This window comes from Galleria mellonella, unplaced genomic scaffold (assembly GCF_026898425.1).
Source record: "Galleria mellonella isolate WM207_F2 unplaced genomic scaffold, CSIRO_AGI_GalMel_v1 utg213, whole genome shotgun sequence".
NCBI lineage: Eukaryota > Metazoa > Arthropoda > Insecta > Lepidoptera > Pyralidae > Galleria > Galleria mellonella.
The window spans coordinates 7,072,778-7,091,463 of record NW_026442039.1 but is presented as its reverse complement, the minus strand read 5'-3'; the positions used below and the strand labels follow the sequence as shown (position 1 = coordinate 7,091,463).

The 18,686-nt window shown below is 33.9% G+C and overlaps 1 protein-coding gene across 2 annotated transcripts in view; it reads right to left on the bottom strand.

Moving 5' to 3' along the window:
- LOC113510534 (QRFP-like peptide receptor) overlaps window positions 1–18,686 on the bottom strand; it is a 200,388-nt gene that overhangs the window by 41,490 nt on the left and 140,212 nt on the right. For both annotated transcript variants that reach the window (XM_052894526.1, XM_052894527.1), the window contains one exon: window positions 2,456–2,598. In XM_052894526.1, the coding sequence (XP_052750486.1) occupies window positions 2,456–2,598 (143 nt within the window). The remainder of the gene's footprint in view (window positions 1–2,455; window positions 2,599–18,686) is intronic.

The window sequence follows — 18,686 nt, the reverse complement described above, 5'->3', positions numbered from 1 at the left end:
GATCTTGTCAAGTCACATATGGTGTCGCTTGCAAGCGTACCCTGGGCTCCAATTAGGATGCAACCGGGACATATGCTCGGATGATTATAATAAAGAGTATCTATTAACTACTAGCAAAACCTCCCTTATGGGAAACCTGTGTTCAGCAGCAGACAGTTAAAGACTAATAATAAATAATATCGAAAGAAAAACTATTCAAATAAACCAGCGTCAGACAAAGCAAAGGGTCCAAGACATTTTACGTTTGTATAGATTCCAAACACAAAGAATTCACAAGAGTCTCACCAGAGGGAGACTTTGTACATAAGTCGTTTGCTTGGGTACCTCTGCCTCATTCTTGTTTCAACCGTAAAACTGTTGTGTTTGCATGGCTGTTTCGGTTTGAAGGGTGAGCTATGGCATGTATTTACACACACAGAGGTGTTACACCTGAGTCCTCAGGAATGGCAACGCATTGGGGGTATCATGGGCAAAACAATATACTCTGTTATGTCCATGGAACTGCTTATGTTTATAGGCGACGGTTACCACTCTCCTTAAGGTGGGCCGTCAGCTTGTTTGCCATTCTATGTTGTATAAAAAAAATAACTTTTATTTACAATTTTTCACATTTTTTTTTCATATAAAATTTGTTCTGCCAATCAGTCTGAATGCAACAAATAGCCAAATGGCTGTTACTATTCTGAACTGATGGGCTAACCTACATTCGACAATTGATTTTATTTATTCATGTAATTACATATTCACAGAATAAATTATAGTTTTCTTTCACCTTCGAGAACATTAATATAATATCTATGATGAAGGATAAATGGTTGAAAATACGTAATATTTACAAGTTTTATCAGTGGATCATAGACTATTTAAAAATGGGCTACGTTTTGTTATAATAAATATCCTGTCCATTAAATGATACAATATCTTGAAATTGACTGGCATTATAAATATGAATCACCAGATTTTAATGATAATTACGCATAAACGGCGAATGAATATAAATCAAATCTAGTACGCAGCTAAAGGGAAGAAAGGAATTGTTAGCAATGGAGTTTGACAGCCCCATTGCTAGCAATATACCCTATTAGGTCCCCCTGGAAACCATCGTGAACAATTCTTGTTGAATTCGTCACGTTGGGCTAACTGACCTGCCTCATCCTCATCGATCATCCTTCACTGGCGCCCCGCCGGTGTATACCGATAGCACGGGTGGGATTACCATTCCATTATCACCCATTAAAATAAAATAGTACGCAGCTAGATCGTCTACCTTCTATCATCCATTATGTCGGATTATAAGAACGGTGAAAGACAAACCTGGTTCACGAACTCCCCGTGTTTTTTACGCGTTCTTGTTTTATCTTCAAATTGTCCAACACTTTTGTTGATTCGCTTAAGTATCACTGTATGTTGCGCGGAGATCGCGGCTGATTGAATAATATGCAACTGGCGGAGATTTATTTGTGATCTTACAGGAACTTGATTAGCTCGACGCACAGTTGGATCTATAAGTCTGATTTTGTCCATCTACCCCCCCAATGTGATTCCAGATTTGATCAGGAATATGGATAGGTAAGGAGGGTAGAAGTGTATTGGGGCGTGGCGTTCGGAAATGTTTAATATACATATATAAAAATGATGAGATTATATTAACCACATTGTTATTATTAAACTTTTCATGTTTCTGTATGTATATGTATGTATTTTGTGTATGTGGGCCAGCTGGTTTGCCATTCTAAGTTGTATAAAAAAATCTTCATTTATGTATTACAATATTGTAATTCATACATGAAGTCTCTAAATAGTATAAAATAAAGCCGCGATTTGCATTTGTTTGTCTCTCTGATTTTTTAAACCACGCTATATTTTGATACAAGTTTCACTATCATAGGCCTCACCCATAGACTGCTATAAAGAACGATCCTGAGCTACCTGCAACCACTAAATCCCTGCAATGCATTTCACTCCATGTAGTGGGGAGTCGACCTACGCTACGTTTACCCGTACGCGATCGCCACTCAAGAACTTTTCTTCCCCATCGGTTGTCGGTTTTGTGACCAGCGCATTGCCACTTCAGCTTGCTTATCTTTCGGACTATGTCGGTTAGGTTTCATTGTATTTACATATTATTTTTACGTCCTCATTAAATCTCATGAAATTTGAAATACCGAATTCAGATGAAAAAAGATACAGGCTACTTTTTATTCCGGTCAGTAAACACATTACCGGAGGGAGGCTTTGTACAAAAGTACACCTGAGTCCTCAGGAATAGCAATGCATGGGGGGTATCATGGGCGAAACAGTATACTCTGTTATGTCCATAGTACTGCTCATGTCTATAGGCAACGGTTACCACTTTCCATCAGGTGGCCCGTCAGCTTGTTAGCCATTCTAAGTTGTATAAAAAAAATATATAGTTTAACAAAATTAGTAACATTGTATAGTACGAAAAACTTACCTTGTAGAAAATTAACTGTCTTGCACATAACCTCCCCGAAGTACCACAGCAGCGTGACAGACTTAGCTATCTGTACCGGCATACAGAACAGTGTGACCAGCAAGTCTGCCACCGACAGGTTCACCAGGAATATGTTCGTCACGCTGCAACAAGAAAAATAAATTTTATTAAGAATTTAAAAGAATTTTTCACCGTGTGGTCACGGCATAGAATAGGCCGCCCCTTCATTTCCTATGGATATTGTGAGAAGACTAAAGGAACTTTATGGTTGAGAGATGAGTAGCACGGTCGCTCTTAAAACAACATTTATATACAAAATAAAGAGTACTGGATATTTACTTCTTTAAAATAACTACATATTCATACATATATACATACATATCTGTCACGCCTGTCTCCCATTAGGGTAGGCAGAAACAATGGAACGCCAAATGCTTCGATTCAAACAAACCTCTTTCGCTTCCTCCACATTCATCAATCTTTCCATACACGCTCGCCGGTTACGGGCACTTTTAATTTGGCCCTTCTACAGCACGTCGCCTATTTGGTCAACTACATATTTCTATTAACAAAACGCAAAATTGATTCACATATCATTGAAGCATTTCACAAAGCATGCAATGAGATTTTCTTATTCAGCACTAATGAACAAGAAAATCGCATTAAACGCACAAGTAATCTCGTATCTCAATGGACACCGTACACTTTGTCTCACAATCGCTAAAGACATTACTGACAAAGCAATCCAATCAATGTCACAAAAGATAGACAAGACAGAACAGTCTCGTGCAGTTGGGCTAACACTTCTGATCAGTGTGAACAACAATTCTCTACCTCATTAGTTACATAGGTACGTAATCTAGTATTTTCAGAGCAGAAAGACAATTCAGCGTTTAAGTAAATGACATAAGGTATATGATGAAGTAAATTATGCACAATAAACTTAAATCGACACTTTCTTTAACGCATAACCATTCTTTGGAATCAACTTCCAGCAGCAGTATTTCTGAACTGATACAACAACATAACCTTCAAAAAAAGAGCATATTCCTTTTTAAAAGGTCGATAACATATTTGTAATGCTGTTGGTGTTGTCGGTGATCATGGGCGGCGGTAGTCAAAAGGGCGTTGTAAAACAAAAATCGACTTCAAAATGAGTATGAATGATTTTTAGCAAGTACGATAGCTGGCCAACTTTAGCAGACCAGTCAACTGTGCTTTTAAATTCTAGTTTACAGAAAATCCGATGACCCCAAAATATTGAAGGAATCATTTTATAAAACTCTTTTCCACGCTTAGCCTCTCATATATATATATATATATATATATATATATATATACGACAATCAGTCGTTTTTTTAAGCAACTTTTTAAAGAAAATTATTCTCAATTCGTTTGAATTTTAGTCATTCTTTTTATACTACTGAGGTGCCAAACCAGCATATAACCCACCCGGTGGTAAACGGTTACCGTAGCCTATGAACGCCTGTAATACCAGAGGCATTACGCGCATTTCCTACTGCAATTTTACTCTTTTTTTGAAGAACCCCATGCTGCAGTCTCTTGGGAAAACCTCGGTAGAGAGCTCATTCCATAACCTAAGTCTAAACGAAATCTCATAAATACAAGCATTACAATTATATTATTATATGTAAAACTGTACAAAACAATTATAGAAATTGCAAGTAATATTTCATGGCCAATTAAAACCCCCATTACGTTAAACCCTTTAATATTGTTTTCCCTTTAGTAAAGGTATTAGATAAATTGACGCAATTCTGTTGTCTTAAACAAATACAACAACGAATTTCATTTACACTTCAGTCTAATTAATGAAAGTAATTAACAATGTAAGCCGAGGTTTTTTTTTAAACAATACACTTGTTTGTCTATTTTTTAGACAATTTACTTATTTGTCTTTATTGCTGTGTGGTCCAGGCCTAGATATGGGTCATCTCTTCCTTTCCCATGGGTGTCGTAAGGGAACTTAACAGTCGAGAGATGGAGAGCAGCGTCCCTCTTTAAACATCACCAAAGCTTAACTACGGTTGCCAACCCGCCTGCCAAGTGTGGCAACTACTGGCAAAATCCCCCAATAGAGGGAGGCCTATGTTCGGTAGTGGACTGTTATATATAAGTTTGCCTTTGCTAACATTATTATTAACTTATCGTTGTTCCTGTATATATGTATATATATATATATATATATATATATATATATATATATATATATATATATATATATAGTCAAAAATATAATACTACAAAAATAGCTGCATTAAATCAGATATAATTTTTACAATTGTATTCCTGAAGATCCATTTTATAATCAAGCGTATATTTTATTGCAATAGGCTATCTTAAAGTAGTTTATGTCATTGGTCCAGTATCCAATATCTTTTCGTACGAAGTCGCAGTCTAGTCCTAAATAAACGCTTAAATAATTGTTTTTATACTTTATTTACTAGATACACGAGTTTAAAAAACGAGATTGGCGACGTAAAAACAACAATGAAAAGCCTCAATCTGTTATATACTTAGTTATGATTTATATATTAATTAATCTATTATATACTATGTATAGTTATTTATATAAGATGTTACCAAATTATCTGCATTCCCTGCTACAAGGCATAGTATTAGATATATAGTAGTAATGCGAAGTAGTATGAAATTATTGTAAAAAAATAAAATAAAAAAATACTTAAATTTCTTCATTGCTTGTAAAACGTCCTTGTAACCATACTTTTCTTTGACTCATCGTTGGTCGCGCTCGCTACGTCAGTTTTAGCGTAACGTTTTTTAAAAGGCACTTTTTGCACAGGGTGAAAAAATTACATTGACTAAAGATATTTTTTGTATGAAAAATTTTATGACATTTGAGACACGAATATCTATTATTAGTGTAACGTATATGCGTAATACTATATCCCCTTAAAGGGAATACAAATAATTTAGTAACACCTTATATATGTATTGTATGTGATTTATGAATACATATTTTTTGTAAATATATGTTTATTTATCATAAATTGTTATAGTTCAAAATATTTAATTAATTTACAATTTTTTTTTTTATTTAAATCTATGCACCGCCATTTACTCCCTCTGTTTAACTGGTAGAGAATGCCATCAGGCATTAAGTCCGCCCCGTAGACATATTCTAATGCGTGCAAAAATATAAATAAATAAATAAATATTAAACTGGATAGAAACAAACAGCTGATAAGGTTGATTCGATAAATAAACAAAAGATTAGCAGAGGCGTTCCATCGTTTTCAATAACTGTCCGAAATTGGATATTTGCTCCGCAGGGAGAATGTGTTACGTGCTTATTTACGGATTCCTGTTTGCGAACCTTAAGATTACCATCTTACTGATATTATAAAAGTTATTTTTTTAATTATTTATTTAAAATAATTTTATTGAACAAAATAAAATATTGTATAAAAGGCGGTTTTAATGCTAGTGACATTCTCTACCAGTCAACCTTTGGAATGAACAGTGAATCACGAACGTGGTACTTTTTTTTTTTTGATGGGTGAAAATGGTATGGTAACCCCGCCTGCGCTAACGGGATACGCTGGCGGAGCACCAGTGAAGGGTGATAGATGAGAATGAAAACAGGCCAGTTAGCCCATCATGATGAATTCATCATGAATTAACCATGATAGTTTCCAGGGGGAACCGCGAGGAGATCTGGCTATATTGCTAGCAATGGGATTCTCAGTCTCCATTACTAACAATCCCTTCCCCTCCGGCACTTTATTATTGGGATACTTAGACATATTAACGGTTAAATAATGAATACCTATATACAATATGTAAGGTATACGTATATAATATAAATTGATTATTACAATATACATAATATTAATATTTGATACTGCGACATATGCTGATTTAGGTCCTTTGCACAAACACTGCTACATTCATTTTGTTTTTTATATATTTTTCTTTTATTCAAAATTAAAGTAAAATAGTAATGTTATTATATAATTGTGTAATCTCCATTATTATGTTGTTTTGTTATATGTAACATGTATAATTTATATTGTTTTTCTTAAAAGCAATTGTATTTAACTAATGATACTATTTAAATGAATGGTTTGTTTAGTGTATGTGTAAATAAATAAAATAAATAAATAATAATAATAATATAGTAATAAGTTTAAGTTTTTCATAATAAGTTTCGTCGGATAACCACACAGTGTATGTGTTCAGAGATTTAGGCTATAATGTAATTTCTAGTTAAGTTAAACCTGTTTTTTACATTATTCCTTTGTTATACGAGTTTTTGTACTGATGCTTTCCTGGGTGAGCGTATTGGAAGACTGTAAAGCGCATCCAGTTGATGTAATAAATATATAATATATCATATGATAAATTAATTTTTATAATAACAAGTATTTTTATGCAGGTATACTTAGGATGGTAAACAAGCTGTCCACCTGATGAAAAGTGGTAACCGTCACCTATAGATATGAACAGTACCATAGGCATAACAGAGTGCACTGTTATGCCCATCGCACTCCTCATACATTGCCATTCCTGATGCCATTCCTAAGACTTCAAACCGAAACACAGCCATGCAAACGCAACTGCTTCATGGTAGAAACACGAATGAGACAAAGGTACCCAAGCAATCGACTTTTGTACAAAGTCTCCCTCTGGTAATGTTTTACACAATCATAATTATTAATTAAATAATTGATCAGAAATATTGAAAATTCATCGTGTAGGACCCGACATAGCATGGACCACCCTTTCCTTTCCCTTGGGTGTCGTGAGAGGCAAATAAGAGAGCTAACAGTGGAGGGATGAGCAGCAGCGTCCCTCTTAAAACATCTGCAAAAGCCTAACGGCAATTGCCAACCCGCTTGCCAAGCATGGCAACTACTAGCAAAACTCCCCTTATGGGGAAATCTTATGTTCAACAATGAACAGTTAAAGGCTGAAATAATAATAATAATAATAACAAAAATTGAAAATTCGCATTTCAATAAACATTGTTATGAATACGCTTAATATTATTTACATATGTCGTATTACCTATGTCGTGTTGTTTCGAGAAAGGCGCAAACAAAAGAATGGGAAACTCACAAAACAAGCTAAGAATAGCATCTATACGTAGTCGTAGCGATAGTGACGACCAATTACTCGCTTCAATAACAATTTCAATCGTGACGCCAACGCGAACGTTACCACGGGGGCACTACCAGACCCTTTCACTTGACAATAATTATGAACGCTTTGAAAGTTTCAATACTGAGCGAGTCTGTTACGTATATACGCAATTGTATTGTTCTACAGAACGCTTACAATAGTATTTTATTTGACTTAGAATGATGAACAAATGAATAAACAGACAGACAAATCGATGAAGATATGAATGAATGAATGAGTACACTTTATTTGTATTATACAATATAGGAAATAAGCAAGGCAATTTACAAACACAACGATACAATGACATAAGTACAGTAAGGCGTTCTTATTGCTGAGAGCAATCTTTTCAAGACAACCTTAACAGAAATTTAAAAGAGTAACTGTTGAATTTCTGGCAGGCTCTTTTCAATAGATAATTAACAATCTAATCTATCTAAATAATTAACAAACACCTGATAGAAAGTGGTAGTTTACTGGGTACAGAGGAATAACACCTGAGTCCTCAGGAATGGCAACGCATGGGTGATATCATGGGCGAAACAGTATACTCTGTTATGTCCATGGTACTGCTCATGTTTATAGGCGACGGTTACCACTTTCCATCAGGTGGGCCGTCAGCTCGTTTGCCATTCTAAGTTATATAAAAAAAAACTAGGGTTACCAACTCACCCGTCAAGTGTAACAACTACTAGCAAATGTCTTTCTACCAGTGAAATATCCGGAATAATAATTTCGTTGTTATTTTTCGATAACTTTCGTATTTTTTTTTATTTTTCCTAATACTGTACAATGACCGAGTCCAAAATGAAACATCTCCTTTGACGTCGAATTCCTTATGAAATATAAACATGCATTCACAAAATAGCGGGTCCGTACAGACAAATATACAGGAAACGGCTAAGGGCTATAAATGCTTAAAATATTTCGCATATTTGTGTTGCACATATGTACAAAATGTACTTTGATATATAATAAAAAGCGGAAACGTTGACCCAATATGTAAATTTTTGTTGCCTTTCAAATAAAAAGGCAATACAAAAATTTTGCGTGAAATATTTGCCGATGAAAGCTGTTTATATACCTAAAGCCTTTCTTATTGTTTTTTTTTTTTTGACTAACATAGCTATCTAATATTTACTTTTGACCATGAACACTGTATAATAACCAGAGAATGTACCAGAGCGAGACTTTGTACAAAAGTCGATTGCTTGGGTACCTCTGTCCCATCCGTGTTTCAACCGTTAAACAGTTGTGTTTGCATGGCTGTATTTCGGTTTGAAGGGGTATGAAGTGAATTTACTGGATGCAGAGTAATAACACCTGAGTTCTCAGGAATGGCAACGCATGGGGAGTATCATGGGCGAAACAATATACTCTGTTCTGTCCATGGTACTGCCCATGTCTATAGGCGACGGTTACCACTTTACATCAGGTGGACCGTCAGCTTGTTTGCCATTCTAAGTTGTATAAAAAAAAAGAAACGGAAAAAAGTCAAAGAAATAAAACTACGTTTTCTGGCTGAAAAACGCTATTGAAATAAAATCTATTAATTCAAGAGATCTCCAGGAAATTTGGGACAAAGAGTGTGTCCTCAGATTTCGTCCAAATCCTTTAATCCTTCTGCCAATTATGAAAAGGCTTTGAAGATCGATTGTTTTTTATAGAAAGACTTTACTGATTTAGTATAACTTTCTCAAAATTAAGATTATGTATTTTTATAAGCAGAAAAGGAAGCAAAAAGGTTGTCAATACACCTGCATTTGTTTTATAAGATTTTTTTTTATATACAACTTAGAATGGCAAACAAGCTGACGGCCCACCTGATGGAAAGTGGTAACCGTCGCCTATAGACATGAGCTGTACCATGGACATAACAGAGTATACTGTTTCGCCCATGATACTCCCCATGCGTTGCCATTCCTGAGGACTCAGGTGTTATTCCTTTATGTGATGTTTAACATCGCATAAAATTTAAAATACCGTGTTTAAATACACCTATTTAAATACACTAACGGGACTTAAATCAATTATTTATTCGATGTCTTTTCCAATTATAATTCCTTTTGAACGATAAAGTTAATAGTCACGCTGAAAAAGTTACGGGCAAATAAATAAAACACCAATGAACCCAATAATGCCATTCAGGGGGGCACGATTTGCCGTTTTTATTATCTAAAAATATAAAAAAATATTTCTGCCGAAATTCAATTATATTATATAATAAAATAGAAATCTTATGTAATATTCAAGTTCCTTTTAAAAATAATAGCGATATTGCCAGAAGTTGATCCTAAAAGAATTCTTTCCCAAGAATTTCAATTATATGTTACATTATCGAATACAGGGAACATTACAGATGGATTGAAATGATTTACACCTTATATTTTTATCAAACATGTGTTTACTCGCGACTTCGCACACGTGGGCACAATCAAAGTAGCTCATGTCTTACACCATCTTAACTACTATATGTATTTGGGGGGGGGGGGGGGAAGGGATTGTTAGCAATGGAGTTTGACAGTCCCATTGCTATCAATATGCCCTATTAGGTCGACCTCCACGTAGTTCCCCCTGGAAACCATCGTGAACAATTCTTGTTGAATTCGTCACGATGGGCTAACTGACCTGCTTTATCCTCACCTATCATCCTTCACTGGTGCCCCGCCGGTGTATACCGATAGCGCGGGTGGGGTAACCATTCCATTATCACCCATTAAAAAAAAAAACTACTATATGTAAAATTTCTAATCGTTTGTATATGTAACCTACAAAATTTCATTAGAATCCGTCCAGTAGTTTTTACGTGAAAAAGTAAGAACTATCCATTTATCCGTCGATCTATCCATCTATCCATTATTACAAACTTTCACATTTATTATAAATGTGAAAGTTTGTAATAATAAATATATTTATATTATTGTTTATTTAATTTTTAAAAATTGACAAATCCTTCTGGCTTTACCATACTGTGGTAAACTTTGATATGAACGCAGTTAAAAATAAACATGGTCATGTTAACTTTACTACTTAATAATATTTATTTTTTATTCCTTATTGTACGCAAACATAATGTTAAGAACAATTAAATTCAAACGTAATGCACAAAAGCGAATTAATCTCTAATAAGAGATTACTTCCAGCAAACCTTTTCATGTGAATTAAGTTGTATTTTTTAAACTAAATATAAACTATATAATTATACTAATATAAATATATAAAGAGACATCAGATTTAAAAAAAATCCTATGAATTTGATAGCTTATTTCTTGAGAAACATTATTGGTTATTAAACATGACAATACAATCACGGGCAAATCCGCAATATATAGCTAGTATAATATGTATTTTCTTGTACAATAATCAAATTTATATAAATTTGATACACTAGAATAGCTGATAATACTAGTATATTTAATAAAGATATATCTCTTTGTGAAATATAATATTATAGTGTTACCAGCTGACTCTGTATCTACTGTGCATGCGTGTGTAAGCTAAACTAACTAAGCTAAGCTAACTATATTATTTATCTATAATATATATAATATGTTATGAAGGGTAATAGATTTTCATAGTAATTTAACTACGTAATTCTAACTTTACATGTATGTTATATATTCTTTAGCAATATAAAGGTTGTAAGCCTCTTAGTAATGAAGAGAAATGAAGCACAAATACTCACAGTTCATTTATTTTAGAAATTATACTATTAAATCGTATTTACTTAGTATATTATATATAACAAATAATATAAAATAAATACTCTTAAATAATAGCTTATTTAGAACTTCCATCAACAATAATTGTGATATATTTTATATAATGACCACGTGGTTCACTATACTTGTTCACTCTTGATACGTCAGGGAGCTCCGCTCTGTTCAACGGTTGGATAAGAAGTGCCTCCCCACCCAAATAACAATCTTTTTATATCTACAGGGCCGAATTCGAGTGAACAAATCAGCGACGTGAGAACAGTCGGCGTCAGAAACACGTGTTCTATCAATTTTATTACTTTTTATTCAAGTATCATGATAATAAATAATTATAAAATCAATTAAAATATAAATTAATGTTTTATATTATATATTACAAGAATAATTTATTACAAAATTTTTAATATTTTATTATTTTTAAAGTAGTTAGTCTGATTTTCATTAATAAATGTAGGTACACATTTTGACACAAGATGTTTAAGAAAACTAATATAATTAAAAAAAAAATCTAACATGTGCATGCATGCAAAAAAGATACTTTGATTTAAAATCATAATTAAAATCGCTTTTTTGTGAAGTTGAAATACTAATAAATAGTATGTACTAGAATTATAAAAAAAAAATACAAATATACAACTTAATATAAAATGCGTATACATTTTCGACCTAGACTTTTTTTTTGTAATTCTACCATCTATTCGAAATGAAGTATCGTACTTGTTTATTTACAAAGATTTATCGAGAAAAAAAACGTTACCTTTCCAGTTTTCTAAGCGGATGTTTTTTCCGAATTCCCCGATAAAAACCATGACATGCAACATAAACCCTCCATAAGAAGGCATCAGTCGCACTGAGGCTTCGAGATTAGGGTGTATAGACAGACAGCTGTGACAGAGGAGTTTATTTTGTGCTATGTATTTTACTACGACCGTTACTACTTTCCATCAGGTGGGCCGTCAGCTTGATTGTCATTCTAAGTAGCATAAAAAAAAAATACATGATATTTTGTAAATAAAACGTTTAACCTTAGTTATAGTATATTTTGTTAATATTAAAAACGTAAAACTTGTACATTTACAAATAAAGGGACAGAAAAGATTTTTTTTATACTACTTAGAATGGCTAACAAGCTGACGGCCCACCTGATGGAAAGTGGTAACCGTCGCCTATAGACATGAGCAGTACCATGGACATAACAGAGTATACTGTTTCGCCCATGATACCCCCCATGCGTTGCCATTCCTGAGGACTCAGGTGTTATTCCTCTGTACCCAGTAAATTCACGCCACATCCCACCCTTCAAACCGAAACACAGCCATGCAAACACAACTGCTTCACGGTTGAAACACGAATGAGACAGAGGTACTCAAGCAATCGACTTTTGTTTTTATATTTTCCCATTTATAAAATACAGAATTATTCTTTTAACGTACCACCTACCTATTTATTTGTTTTTTTATGAATTATAAAGATCTTACTAAATATAACAGTCCATTATAAGTCACTCTGTATGTTTGTACTAACTAAGCAAGTCCAGAGAGAAGTACTTTCGTATAGTATGCATATGTGCATTCTTTGGAATCTTTTATATAATATAAAAGTCATCAATCTTCGTCCGCCAACGCAAACAGAAATTTTATACCCACAGATATTATTACATGCCTATACTGAATACGCCTTATATATATATATATATATATATATATATATATATATATATATATATATATATATATATATATATATATATATATATATATACTTCCTTCAAAAAATGTTACTGCTCATGTCTATAGGCGACGGTTACCACTTTCCATCAGGTGGGCCGTCAGTTTCTTTGCCATTCTAAGTTTTTTTTTTACAACACAGGGGGCAAACGAGCATGCGGCTCACCTGATGGTAAATGACTACCGCCGCCCATGGTCACCCACAACACCTACAGCATTGCAGGTGTGCTGCCAGCCTTTTAAAAACGAATATGCTCTTTTCTTGAAGGTTATGTTGTCGTATCGGTTCGGAAATACTGCTGCTGGAAGTTGATTCCAAAGAGTGGTTGTGCGTAGGAGAAAATGTCTTGAAAAACGCACTAAGTTGTATAAAAAAAAAAACAAAATAATTCAATAGCTGGATTGGGCTCGAGTGGTTTGATGTCTTTATGAATAAAGGGTAATATTATAAACTAGCCATGTGGTCCCGGCATAGAATAGGATATCGTAAGAGAACGTAATGGTCTAGGTATGGGCAGCAGCGTCCCTCTTAAAACATCTCTAAAAGCTTAACTACGATAGCCAACCTGCCTACTAAGCGTGACATTTACTGGCAAAACTTTTCTTCTGGGGAAGGGTTACGTCCAGCAGTGGACAATTAACAGCTTTTTTTATACAACTTAGAATGGCAAACAAGCTGAAGGCCCACCTGATGGAAAGTGGTTACCGTCGCCTATAGACATGAGCAGTACCATGGACATAACAGAGTATACTGTTTCGCCCATAATACTTGCGTCGCCATTCTTGAGGACTCAGGTGTTATTCCTCTGTACCCAGTAAATTCACGCCATATCGCAACCTTCGAACCAAAACACAGCCATGCAAACACAACTGCTTTACGGTTGAAACACGAATGGGACAGAGGTACCCAAGCAATTGATTTTTGTACAAAGTCTCCCTCAGGTAAATATGATGATGATGATTATAAACTAGAGACTAGCGATCTGCCCCGGTTTTGTATAGTAAGCCGGCATATATAGTTCCATCCGCATTTCTATCGAAAGAAGGTGTCTTTTGATGTCAAGAATGGAATATAGCGTAATACCAGGATAGTCATAACACCATAGTATTTAGGAATGGTAACTCATGAGGAGTACAATGGGTGTCATAGTATATTCTGTAATGCTCGTGGAACTATTCCTATATATAATGTGACTGTTACCACTTTTAATCAGGTGTACTATTAACTTCTTTGCCTTTCTTAGTTACCTAAAAAAAATATAAATTACGAGAATTATTTTTTTTTTTTGCAATTTGATTATAAAACATTAAATTAGCTTATTTAAAAGTTTAGTTTAAATGTATTATGGACACAAACTATCTGTAAAAAAAATAATATTTAACTGACAGTAAAATCTATTTAATAAGGTTGGTTAATTTCGGAGAGGATAGATGAAAGACGAATTACGGAAGAGTTTTATCAAGCATGAATGAATAGAGATGTCGTTAGGGGCCGCCCTAGATTGACATATGTCGACCAAATAGGCGACGTGCTGAAGAAGGGCCAAATTAAAAGTACCCGTAACCGGCGAGCGTGTAAGAATGTGTAGGAAGCGAAAGAGGTTTGAATCGAATCATTTGGAATTCCATTGTTTCTGCCTACCCCAATAGAAGGTAGGCGTGATGAATATGTATGTATATATGATACAGATATAAAAATACGTAGCGTGGTTTTGTAGAAGTAATCGGACATACACACATACGCAGTCAGTGTGTTTATATAATGTTGGCGCCTCAATATCGTCATAAAATTTTATATTTGAAATGAAAAAGGTCAAGGTAATGCTGCCAGTATCTCAGGAACGCTGTTTCGATGTGGTGCGTTGAAAGAATATTTATAAATATATATTGTTATGTATTATAAAATCTTATATCTTAAATTGGACACATTAAAAGATTTAATTTATAATGGTGGACTTATCCCATAGTGGGCTCTCTTACAACCTTTGAGAAGATGAAAGGTAACTATAGAATCTACAAGGGTAAAAACCGTACAGTTATACTATTAGATAAACTCAATAATATCTACTAAAAATTTAACTTATAATACAATAATAAATAACTGTATACACTTACATATGTAAATAATAATAATAATACATATACATTTTAATTTAACAGATAAGTAATTTTAATTTTGACATTGTAACTATCTTGTTTCAAAATTGTAGCACCATCTGTACCTTTATGACATTGGTATCGATATCTATTTTGACATTATATGTAACTGTCAAGTGTAATAATTTCCATTTTGACATTATAACTATCTTATTTCCAAAGCGTAGTACTATTTGTACTCGTACATTTATGACGTTGTTTCAAAATTGTAGCACCATCTGTACCATTATGACATTGGTATCAATATTTATTTTGACATAATATGTAACTAACAAGTACAATAATTTCCATTTTGACATTTTAACTATCTTATTTCAAAATTGTAGCATCATTTGTACCTTTATGTCATTGGTACCAATATCTATTTTGACATAATATGTAAATGACAAATATAATAATTACTATTTTGATATTTTAACTATCTTATCTCGAAATTGTAGCATCAGTTGTACTTTTATGATACTGGTATCAATATCTATTTTGACATAATATGTAAATGACAAGTACAAACATTTTCACTGTAACATTGTTACTATACTATTTCGAAATTATGGCACTATTTGTATTTAAATTTATTCCAGAGACATAAATTTATGTATAACTTCATTTTGCATACTAAAACTGGGTTAGTGTGTAGTGACATAATATTTACAATTCCATCTTTGTTAACCGCATTTATTGCGAGTAAATATTATTATTAGTGTTATTATAGATTTTTTTTTTTAATTAATATATCCCTGACAAAGGAAAAAAGTTGCGAGTAAAGACTATAAGCTATATAAGCTTTTCACTGTCCTCTGCTGAACGTAAGCCTGCCCTTGGTGGGTTTTGCCAGTAGTTGCTATGCTTAGCAGGCCGATTGGCAACCGCAGTTAAACTTTAGAGTTGTTTTAAGAGGGACGCTGCTGCCCATTTTATGCTGTTTGTTTACATTATAGCGTCTTAACCAATCGCTATGAATTTGGTATATACATACATTATTTAATAAAAAAAAGGATATAAGCTTCTTTTTATTTTGGTCAGCCATCATATCCCGGTCATACGAATATAGTAGCAAATGTGAGATTTTGTAAAAATGTTTCAATGTTTGTTCCACAATCACTCTTAAGCGGCTTAAGGGATTTGAATTAAATTTAATACATGGATAGTTTATATTCTAACTTAATACATAGGATATTTTATATACTGATGCACATGGGCAAAACTGCGGGTAACCACTAGTTGATGTATATTTCTTGGCCCCTAAAACGTAGCGTGAAAAATCACTTGTTGAGTCGGCACTGTTCAATCGACCGTTGAATTGGAAATATCCTTTTTCCACTTGTTCGCACTCATAAGGCATTGACTGACTCTAATGTATATCTCATCTATCATACTGCACGTGTAATGACGAATTAAAAATGGAATGGCCCGCAATTTTTTTTAACCGACTTCAAAAAAGGAGGAGTTACTCAATTCGATTGTTTTTTTTTCATGTTTGTTACCTTGGTTATTTATATACCGACACGGAAAATTGTTCTTTTATTTTAAATGATACACACTCAGATTATTCTCATAAAAGTTTCATCATAATCGGTTAGATGGTTTAGTTTTTAAATCAACAGGACCGTTTATTTCACAGTTTTAAAATGAGAACAGTGTCTATTAATAATTATTTTCTTCGCTGATGCTCTCTTCTGAGAGTCCTTCACAGTCAACGATAACTACAAGAGGTACAGCTGCTCATCTCCAACAAAACCATTGCTTCCGGTAACCGCTATTTCTGACCCCACCCCCGCCCGCACCGACGTCATCATGGACTATGCGAGCTGCGGCCCGCAGTGCGAGGCGAGACGCCGTGACGCAAAGTGCCGTACGGCCCCTGAAGAAGACTTTTGGATGAAGTTGAGTTATCGCTTGCACGCCAGAGATATGATGACCCAATAAAAGACAAAAATTTCGAAAAATTATTGTTTTGGTGTCTTATGGTCTATATTTTGATTCTCAGCAAAATAAGGTAAGACACAATACTTACACGACTACCATAAGCTGCATAATTCCTTATACCTCAATTTACTTAGCATGAAATAATATCAAGCATCCAAAACCTCTTACAAACATGTTCAAAGTAAAATGTGAATAAATTTTATCGCCGAACCATCGATAAACTTTTAGACATATTTCTTTTTGACAAATTGTTTACCTACCTATTGGACGTTAAACACTTTTTCCTGACAACGAGCTATCAATCTTCTAATGCTGTCCATGTCATAGCTATAAAAAGCGCGAATTCGTTATAAGCATATATATCGGAATGTTTGTGTAACACTTGATACAAATAAACAGTTTATCTATCTATCTGTCAGGATCTCGAGGTATGTTAGTTCCCATGATAGCTTTCCCCACTTATAAAATACAGATCTATTCTTTTAACACGCCACCTATCTATTTATTCATTAATTCTTTCTACCCAAAGGTTGTCTGGAAAAGATTGCTTAGCAATAAGACCGCCTTTTGTACTACACTATACTTATCGAGAATTCTTCAACAAATCCTGTAATGTTGGCTCAATAAAATGTTAAATAAATAAATAAAACTCACGTAACTAGCTGATGACATAGCTTATAACAAATCAAAGAATTTTAAAAATCTATTAATATTTTTTCGCGTTTATCCATTGTAAATAAAAAAAATATTTTTTGTTTTTTATAATATTAGTTTAGGCATATTATTTAAGCACACTTGGATACAGAAGTTAGATCCTATGAAACATGGTGCTAGAGAAGGATGGAGAAAATTGGCTGGAGAGATCGAATTAGTAATGTGGAAGTCCTGCTTAGGGTTAAGGAAAAGAGACAAATTATAAAAACTATTAAGGCCAGAAGGGAAAATAGTTGGGACATTTGATACGATACGACGAACATATAAACATTATAATAGAAAGTAAGATAGAAGGAAGAAGGGGAAGAGGGAGACCGAGGCATAGTTACATCAGGCGGTGAGGAGGCATCAAGAGGTGAGGAGACTCGCTGAAAATCGTAGTAAGTGACAAGAGCTCCACTGACAAGAGCGCAGCTCTTAAATAGGATAGATAGATAGATATATTTGAGCACACACATACACGATAAGATGTTATTAAGAGATTTCGATTCGTAATAAGCAATTGTTTGTTCCACCAAAATGTGCAGCAAGTTCCAGTACACAGAGGTCACAGAAAAGTATACATGCTATATGGAGCAGCAAAATTGAAGAACCATTTTTGCATACCGGTAATTTTATCGTAAAATATTGATAAGATTTAAGAAACATTATTCAGTTTGTTAAAATGACACACTGGTCATACTAGTATACGGTTTTCATACCGGTATTTCGGTACCAGTAATAATTCCTAGTGCCTAGTGCCGTGTGATCCCGGCATAGAATGTGCCACACCTTCCTTTCCCGTGGGTGTCGTAAGAGGCAACTAAGAGTACTTAATGATCG